The 10,055-nt window shown below is 46.4% G+C and overlaps 1 protein-coding gene across 2 annotated transcripts in view; it reads right to left on the reverse strand.

The window, feature by feature from the left end:
* Positions 1-9,635, reverse strand: part of DSP (desmoplakin) — a 48,536-nt gene extending 38,901 nt beyond the window's left edge. For both annotated transcript variants that reach the window (XM_047860151.1, XM_047860150.1), the window contains exon 1: positions 9,311-9,635. In XM_047860151.1, coding sequence (XP_047716107.1) covers positions 9,311-9,507 — 197 coding nt within the window. In that variant the 5' untranslated portion in view covers positions 9,508-9,635. The remainder of the gene's footprint in view (positions 1-9,310) is intronic.
* Positions 9,636-10,055: the final 420 nt, after the last annotated feature.

The raw sequence follows: 10,055 nt of genomic DNA on the forward strand, positions 1-10,055 counted from the left end.
GTTAGGCTAGATAGGATATCTAAGATTTCTTTAGCTCACTCCTCTGTAACTGTTTTATGAAACCACCAAACTCACTCCTACTGATCATAATACAAAAGTCTCTTCTAATGGCAGGGAATGAAGTTTCCTCTTCAGTTCACAGGGTGACTGGAAAAATGCAAAATTCTACCACAGATGAAGAAATAATTTTTAAGTAAAAGTACTTATTTAGCAGGCATATAGAGATTTTAAAAATCCCTGGCCTCAAAAAAAATTGTCAATACTGGTATGTATAGGTGTTGGGGTGCAGCGATTTTAAACCATGTTGGGAATTGAACTAACAAAGCTCAAAGTTCAATTTTTTAATTCCACATCAGTGGCATGGGAGATGAAAGATGTCATGTAAAAAAAAAAAAATGTTTTAAAAAAGCCCACAAGAAGACAAAACTTACTTGGGTCAAATCAATCAAAAATAACGACTTCTAAACTAAAATTAATTACTGTCCTTGAAAAAATAACATTAGTCCTTCGAAGTTTTTAACTTCTCAGAAATTCTGTTTTATCTTCAAACATACAAAGGCAAGTGGTTCATACTATAAAGAACCTGCCTGAACAAACATTAAAAAAAAAAAAATTCATTCTAAAACTTGTTTAAACAAGTAATGGTTCTAACTGTTTACATAAAGTTCCCTTCATCAATGGCTAAAAGGAAAGCCCATTTTGGATCTTAATCCAAATTTTAAGGACAGACCACATGATTATGTGAACAATATTAGAGAGCTTTTCATGTTTTATTTTCCTACTGCCAAATAACATTCTTCTCTTTAGAAATAAGACTTCAACATTAGCTGTATTGAGACATTAAGTTTAATGCCTGTTGCCGAGAATATAAGCAAAAAACACAAGACAAATATTTTGAGTGCATGCAGCTTTACAAGGTAAAAGAAAAAAATTTAATATTTACTTTCCGATTTTCAAAGTCATTTTATAATAATCGGTACTGCTCATTGTACACGTGGTCCGTGCCCACTAATTCTGTATTGCTTTTGTGTATACACTTTCTCTCCTATTGGATTCCTTCTTTTCTTCCTTCCTCTCTCTCTCTCCCTCTCTGTCTAGCTCTACCACCATCTTTATCTCTTGCCTTTCTTTTGTTCAGTCCATCAACACAGGGTCCTTATGTCTCTTTGTATTCAGGTTCACAGAATAATGGCTTTAGAAAAGCTCAATAAATATTTGTTGGAAATTATCATTATGTAATGCATGAATATGGATCTTAAAGCCTATTTGCTTAGCTCTTTCTAATTTTAAACAAAATTTTTAATGTTTATTTAATTTTGAGAGAGAGAGAGAGAGAGAGAGAGAGAGAGAGAGCAGGAGTGAGAGAGGAAGACACAGAATCTGAAACAGGCTCCAGGCCCTGAGCTGTCAGCACAGAGCCCAATGTGAGGCTCGAACCCACGAACGGTGAGATCATGACCTGAGCCGAAGTCAGCCGCTTAACCGACTGAGCCACCCAGGAGCCCCAGCTCTTTCTAATTTTCAAAGCATTTTCACGTAAACTATTCTGAGTTTCTTTAGAGGATCTTAAGTAAAAAGGGTGGAAAGGTAACGTTTGAAAAAAGAAAACATCTTTACTTCTTCATTTCAGGGCAATATCCTACCTCCAAGACACAATAAACACACTACTTATCAGTCGAAATGTCACTGAACAAGCTCAAAGTCCTTCAGAACTTACAGACCAAACTGCTGCCTCTTCCACTAGGCTCTCAGGTTCACACCTCTGCCCTCATTCTGCACTAGTTATTTACACACCTGTCCGTCCTACTCCTGTTGAGCAAAGTCTCACATCTTAGTCATCCTTGACTCACACACGCACCTAACAACACAGTTTTGCACACAGAAGGTACTTAATGTGTATTTGTTTGGTTTAGTAAAGGAGAAGCAAAACGACGGTAAATAAAAAGGCTGATCTGAGGATACTACCACTCTCTCATTACCCAGATCTCCAAAGCCAAGTCAGGTGGCGCATCTATTCTGCCCCCTACCCCCATTCCCACCCCAACAATGTACAAAGAGAGTTTTTTTCTATAAATTTTAGAAAGGGGTCTCCTCTGAGCCTTCCTTTTGTCCCCACCCATAAGCTTTGGAAGCAGTCTCTAAAAAAAGTTCCACATCCTTCCCATGTTCATTATCTTCACACGGTTTTCCGTGGATTGGAGCATCACGGGGCAAACGAATCACATACCATTAACTTCATATAAACACTTTCGAGGTCGGGGAGACAGATTCCGCTCTCTGCTCAGCTACTTCCACTTGTACAGCCTGGGACTTTGAGCAAATAAATGACTTAGACTGCCGGTGCCTGGAGTTTCTGCGTCTGCAACATGTAGGAACACACCCACCTCCTGGGGTTGACAAGACACTCAGAGGAGCCAGTAAAGGCCCACAAAGCCCAGAAGAAATTCAATCCTCACTGCTGCTGCTTGCTAGGCTAGGCTTCTCAGATTTGTTTTATTTTTCATTTTGCATCTGTCTCAATGCATAATTTTGAACTTTTCCCAAAGATGTTTTGCATCAAACCGGGGTGAGGTGGGAAGAAAGAAAGAAAAAGAAAGAAAAAGAAAGAAAGAAAGAAAGAAAGAAAGAAAGAAAGAAAGAAAGAAAGAAAAAGAGGAAATGGATTAGGCAGTAAATATGAGGCATTTCAGAGGTTATTACAAGACCTAAAAGGGGCACCTGGGTGGCTCAGTAGGTGAAGCATCTGACTCTTCAACGTTTATTTATTTTTGGGACAGAGAGAGACAGAGCATGAACGGGGGAGGGGCAGAGAGAGAGGGAGACACAGAATCGGAAACTCTGACTCTTGATTTCGGCTCGGGTCATGATCTCACAATTCATAGGATGGAACCCCATGTGGGGCTCTACACTGACATGGCAGGGCATGCTTGAAATTCTCTCTCTCTGCCCCTTCCCTGTTCTCTGTCTCTCTCAAAATAAATAAATAAACATTAAAAAAAAAAGAAGATGTGAAAATAACACCTTGACAGGATTCAAAGAAACTGATACATTTTAACAACGTGAAAGAAATTTCCTAAAGAGATGAGAAAATTTAGAAAAAGATGTCCTTTTATCCTTCATGAAGCAGAAATGACTTAGGAATATTTGGTCCTTACAAACTCAATACCACAATAAGGATTTCTATTTTAAATTATTCCCCTATGAGAAAACTTACATTCATTCTGAAGCCTAAAAAAAAATCATTGACAGGTTATCTGCTTATCCATCAAGAAGTCAGCTCCTTTTTAATTTTTTTCAGGTGCCAGATGAAGTCAGGGATGTTATGTTTGCATGTAAAAAATTTAGTTGCAGGGGCACCTCGCTGGCTCAGTTGGAAAAGCATGCGACTCTTGACATTGGGATCCCGAGTCTGAGCTCCACGTTGGGGGAAGATATTACTAAAAAAATAAATAAACTTTCAAAAGTAAATAAAATGTTTTTTAAAAATGTAATTCCAAGCAAGAACTTAGACCTATTTGCAAAAGCATCATCATTTTCACGAAATGTAGATTTCACATCCATGAGGTCCTTGCAGGTTCTGGACCCGACCAGTCCAAGCTGTTGGTGGTAAGATGTAAATTGCCGGGCGGCACTAACATTTTACAGGATGTTGCCTCAAAGAGAGGCTAGCTGAGTCTTAGGGTCTGTGGGGCGGTGCCTTCAACATCAGAACCACACCTGACCATTTCCCACCAAGTGCAGGAGGGAGAAAGAAAAGCAAAGGGTGGGGCAGTGCCCTAAGCACCTGGGCCTCCAGACTGAAGCACTCCTTCTAGAACCTCCTCATCTGGAAAGACAGGTTGGCTGAGGGTTGACTTAGACTCCCCAGGTCACACCCAAGCCCTCCTTTGCTCCACCCTAAGCAGTCAGCACTGAGGCATCAGGGGCATCAGCAGTTTTTTTTCCTCCCCAAGACATTTCAATCACCTGAACAACAATGAAATTATGCCCATATTTAGAGAAAAAAATTAACTGCTGTTGAAAGCTGCTTTGTAGGTCTGACCAACATGAGTTGGCTTAATACAGCATCATGCTGTGTTTTTTCCTTGGCCGATGGAAACCCTACTGGAGCATTAACAAAAGAATACATTGGTTATGAAATAAATATTTCACAGGAGTGCAACAGGTTAAAAAGAAGCAAACACTCGGTTTAGGTAGAAGAGTTTACCAGGACAAAAGATGAATTCTTTTTTTTTTTTTTCATGTTTATTTATTTTTGAGAAAGAGAGAGACAGAGCATGAACAGGGGAGGGTCAGAGAGAGAGAGAGGGAGACACAGAATCTGAAGCAGGCTCCAGGCTCTGAGCTGTGAGTACAGAGCCCGATGTGGGGCTCGAACTCACAGACCGTGAGATCATGACCTGAGCCGAAGTTGGAAGCTCAACCGACTGAGCCACACAGGCGCCCCCAAAAGATGAATTCTAATAACCAGGATTTGATCTTTTCTTGATCCATTGTAGTATACTGGATTCAAGTGCAGCTCAACCACTAACCAGTTGTGTGATGCAGGCCAAATCATAAACTAACTACTTTAACCTCGGTTTTGTATCTGTAAAATGGGAAGTTTGTCAGGAGGCTTAAGAAAACATATATAATACACCTGGCACACTGTAGGTATTTGCCAGGTGATGGTAGCTATTATTAACCACTCATCTGATATTTTTATAAAATATGTAACTTACTCAAAGATAATAACCATGGAAGTGTTATCAGCCATAGATTGAGCTAAACTGAATCGTACTTTGCAATCGCTTCCCAGAAAAATATTTAGAAGATCCCGACTCCAGGCCTGTTTTCTCAGGCTCTCCCCGGCCTCTCACATCCAGTTCTCAGCTGAAGCTGCCACTCCACTCCATCTACTTTCCTACCCTGCGGCCAGGCCCCCACCCTCAGTCAGGCTTTCATCACCTCTCCACCCTGCTCACTGCTACCACAGAAACAGTGCTACAGCTCGAGAGGATAGTCTTATGTCCCTGTTCCTTCAACGTAGGAGACCATCACTGGCTTCGAAAAAAACCTGCCGTGGCTCCCCTCTACATTGTATCCACATTCCCCACCACCGAGTCAACATCTCCCAGGCTCTGGCCACAACCTACCCTTCTTCTGAGTCTTACTGCTTCCCACTTGCTCAAAAAGCAGACCTGCTGCTTTTTCACCTCCCAGACTTTCCTTCCCCTGGAATGCTCTCTCTGCCCACCCATCTTTATCAGCTGAAACTGTTCAACATCTAATTCAGCACAACTTTCTTTATAAAATCTCACTAGTACCTCCAGTACAGTATGAGCCTCTCGGTCATTTATACCTTCTACTATACTTTTGTATTACAGTACTTATTTTTCTTTAAAAAGCTATGTTCCTTTTAAGAAGTCTTTGGGGGTGCCTGGGTGGCTCAGTCAGTTGAGCATCCGACTTTGGCTCAGGTCATGATCTCGAAGTCTGTGAGTTGGAACCCGGCATCGGGCTCTGTGTTGACAGCTCGGGGCCTGGAGCCTGCTTCGGATTCTGTGTCTCCCTCTCTCTCTCTGCCCCTCCCCCACTCATGCTCTGTCTCTCTGTCAAAAATAAATTTAAAAAAAAATAAAAAAAAAGAAGTCTTTGTATTTTCACCTTTGACACTCCTTGACACCTAATACACAGCAGATGTTCAGTATTCACTGGATGAATGAATGAATGAATGACTGGAATTGAGACTCTTTCATTGTTTAAGTACAGGGCTGTCCAGTCTAATACCCAAGGTACACATGGTCTAAAGGCACAGAATGACAGGAGGGCAAAGGTGAGAAGCCTTGGGTTCTCTTGCCAACTTAGCCATGAGCGGACTCTGGGATTTAGGGCAAGTCTTACTCGACTTCTCTCTAAAGTGGAAGAGTGAAACTTTGTACACCTCGGCCCTCTCTCCAGTTCTAAAATTCAATGCAAATGGACCTGTTTATCTCCTGCTAAGGAAGACACTTAGTTTAAAACAAACTTTAAAATATATATCAAATATTAAAATATAGATCACATGTATTTTGGTTTGGAAATCACGAGTTCTGGGGAGAAGTAAGCATTAACTTTATAACCACATAGTTCTGAAGCTTAATGACTATATTTGGCTTTTAATCCTCCTACAATATCCACACTTTGATCAGTGAGAGATCTAACTGTGGGGCTTTGTCTACCAAACTGAATTTTGCTACCAAATTTCACTACAGATTTATCATTTCTTTTAACTGTAGGAACAAGGCGACAGTAAGTTGGCTTTCATTGAAAGCGATATTAATGTAACATCCTATAAGAAAATCCACAGTTTAAATTTTCAAAAATATATCTCTTACATCATCAAGCACGTAACATTTACCAAACTTTATCAAGTAGAGCAAAACAAAGTTAAAGTAGTTGTGATTCCATTCAGCCTAAAATAAAGAAAACACAAAAGGTGGGTGGGCACTGAAGAAGGAGAACCACAAATGAAATAAAATACTGTCTTAAGAACTGACAAGTGTTATCAATGCAAAGCACAGACACAGGACGTTGTTTTAAAGTCATTTTAAAAAGAAAAATAAGATTTAGGCTCCTTACACACTCAAATTAGTTTATTTAGGGGAAGGTTAAATACAAACACAGATTGTTTAAAAAATCAGCAATCTAATTCTGCCAATAAAGTGGCAGTGTTTTAAAGAAACAAGTTTAAATTCAACCAGTAGTTTCATACAGGTTTTGGTGCTTTAAAAACAAACAAAAAACCTTCATTTAGAAAAACTTTTGGTCAGAAAGCACTTATTAAATTCTTAATCCTTATTCATTTGGCAGAGGGCAGTCAGGGTCATACATGGCATCCTACTTCTAGAAAGTACGTGCCGGGGGACAACAAATCCCTGGGCACAAAACCATTAAAAAAAAGGACCACACGAAACTGGGTGCGTGAAAGCCTCAAGTCTCCTAAGTCAGTCGCCATTATTTTTTTAAATGCAGAAGTCAGCAGTTGCAGGCAATTTTTTCGTGTGCTAATTCTTGAATCCAGCAAGGGTTAGCGGCACCACTGGGGGGGGGGGGGGGGCAGGCTGGGAGAATCTCCATTACTGGATCACGAAAGAATGGCCCCACAATGACTCAGGCCTCCAAGCAAGACACCCCGCTGCCCTAGCAGATCGACCTCAAAGTGCAGAAAAACACCCCTCCCCAAAAGTAAGTAATTCTAAACTCCAGTCTGTTTCCCCTTCTCAGAGAGACTTAAAACTTGACATGTTTATAAACAGCGTTTAGGTTGGCAAATAATGCTATGAGAAAACATTGAGCCCCCTCAAAATGTAGTGTTTCCATGAAGAATCCTTATAAATCATGTATCTTTATGCAGTTCGTTAACCAATATAGTAATTCATTACAAATTTACTTCTACAAGGAGCCAAGGGAGTGAAATGGTCAATTAACAGTAATGTTTATTGTCAATTTAAAATATAAGGACTCTAGATTAACAGGTTCATATTTTTTAAAAATATAAAACGAAAATAAAACACTTGGTTCGTAAAATGCCAGAAAGCACTGCTGCTCAAGAATCCTTGCAAAATTCTGACTTGGATTTAAATGGGTAGATGAAAAGAACGTCCTTCCCAAATACAGGAAGACTGAGAGGGAAAAGTGGAGTTTCGGATTTAAATGCTTGGCCAAGTTTTAAAACAAGGTTAAAAATCAAAGTGATAACTAGTAAAATTTTCTCCCCATTCTCCCTACTACTTGGCACATTTTTCCTGGAAATCCCCAGGCGCATTTTGTTCAGAAAACAAGAGCGCCAAGGCTAAGACAAGTCTTCGCTAACTCTAAAAAGAGAAAATAAAATATCAAGATGCTCGGGGAAAATAAATATATAAATAAATCGAAGCAGGAAACAGGTCGCAACTCGACTGGTCCTGCCTTCAAAACTGCTGGTAAAACAAAAACCCCCTGGAGTGTATTCAGTTTGCTCCTCCCCAGCCTAAGGCCACAAGGCAGGGTAAATAATCTTCTGGAACGCCGGCCTGTTTCCCAAAAGCCCTACAGGGGAAGGGCTTGCGGGGGGCGGGGGGAGGGTGCGGACCGCGGAATTCTCACGGCTGCCGTGGGCATCCCAAGTCCAGCTCTAGGGACCGAGTCAATGCAGCCTCATGATCTTCCCCCACCCTCCCAAATGACCCCCGCGATCAGTTTCCGCGATGTTTCTGAGAAGACCCTGCCCCCATCCCGCAGGGCCCCCGACTGGGCCCCCGACTGGGCCCCCTGACCGGGACAGGCTCCCAGCGTCGCGGGCTCGCGCTGTGAGAAGCGGCGCCCTCCGCGCCACAGGTCCCCGCTCCCGCTCGCCGGCTCCAAAAGCCAACCCTGCGCCCGCACTCTGCTAGCAATACACCGAGGTCGTTCCTCCGAGTTTTAAAAGGAGGAGACAAAGGGCGCAGGAGCGGGGCCACAGGTACGCTCGCCGGCTGGGGCTGTGGCGCAGCGGGGCCAGGGCGACCGGAGCGTCCCGGGTGAACTGGGACCTGGGGTCGGCCTGCTGCCCCTGCGGGGAAGCTCCATTGGGTAACAGGGGAGGCCCAGGCGGGGCCTTCTCGGGACCGGACCCCGCGCGGCCGGACGCACGGCCTCTACACAAAAGCCCTTGGTTGGCGCAGCAGCCCTGGCGCCCGAGCTGGGGTGGTCTCGGGGTGACCAGGAATTTGGAGTAAGCCACTGGAGCCCGAGGAGCCCCGAATCCGACTCTGGCTAGCCGGAGCCCCCGCTGCTTTACTATTCTACTTTTGGTTACAGTTGGAGAGATTGGGTTTTGTCGTTGCAGCCCCGCCCGCCCGACCTCCCACCTGCCGGCGGGGACAAAAGGGATGCCAGCCGGACCCGGCGGCGCAGGGGGCAATCCAGGAGGCAGAGACCCCCACGGCCCGGCCGGCCTGCGGCGTCCTCCTGCACGCCTCGCTGGCCAGCCTCCAGCCCCGGCTGGCAGGAAGGGAGAAGGGCGGGACCGAGAACCCGTTTGCAGGGAAGGAGCCGCTCAGCTCCCCGCTCGCACACACACCCACCCGGGTGTGCGCAGCGCACAGGGCGGCAGGACACCTGGCTCTGCCCCGGCGCGAACAAGCAATGCTTTCATGAACTCGAGCAAAACGGCTTTCCTTTTTCTGGACCTGGCTTTTCTCGTCGGTCAGAGGAGGGAGGGCTCGGTGCCTCCCTTTCCTAACATGCTGGGGTTCGGCAAGGAGAGTACGGAGACCCGCCCCCCCCCCGGTCCCAGGCTCCCGGTGCTTGCCCGCCGGCCGGTACCCACCAGTAGCCGTCCGAGTTCTGGTCGGTGACCGTGCAGCGCCGGGAGTAGTACATCCTGCTGGTGCCCCCGCCGCCGCCGCCGCCGCCGCCCCCGCCGCCACCGCAGGTCACCTCGTAGCGCAGGTCCGGGCCGGACTCGGCGCGGGTCATGCGACCCAGCGTGTTGATCCGCGGGTGGGAGCCTCCGTTGCAGCTCATGTTGGCGAGCACTCAGAGAGCCGCTCAGCGCCGAGGCATAAGCGAGGGCGGGCCGGCTCGGAGAAGGTGGAGGGGTTCAAAAGAGAGGCCCCAAGCCGGGAACTGGGGCGGGGGCAAAAGGGTCGCGGGGACGCTCCTCGCCACCAGGGCCGTCCCGGCCGCTGCGAGCGCGGCGCGGCGGGCGGAGGTCGGGCGCGGGGACGACGACGGGCAGGGACCAGGCGCGGGAGGAAGAGCTGTGGCTCCGAGGGCGGCGAGGGCTCAGAGGAGCTGGGCCGCGGTTGGGTGTTGGTGTTGGTCGGTGGGGGCGCGAGTCTCCTCCCCGCTGGCATCCGGCACCAAGGCCACACCTGGCCGGTTTCTTCCCAGGGCGGGGTGCGCCCGCCGCGCCTCCCCGCCCCCCGCGGGTGTCACCGACGCTCTCGGGCCGCCCCTCCCCACCTGTGCCCGCCGGCCCGCGGCTCCGCCCTGCGCCTCCGAGGCCCGAGGAACGAGAGCAGGGGCGGGTCCCCGAGACCCGAGCGCCGGGCGCGGCCACCGAGGGGAGG

Source organism: Prionailurus viverrinus, chromosome B2 (assembly GCF_022837055.1).
Source record: "Prionailurus viverrinus isolate Anna chromosome B2, UM_Priviv_1.0, whole genome shotgun sequence".
In the NCBI taxonomy this organism is placed as follows: domain Eukaryota; kingdom Metazoa; phylum Chordata; class Mammalia; order Carnivora; family Felidae; genus Prionailurus; species Prionailurus viverrinus.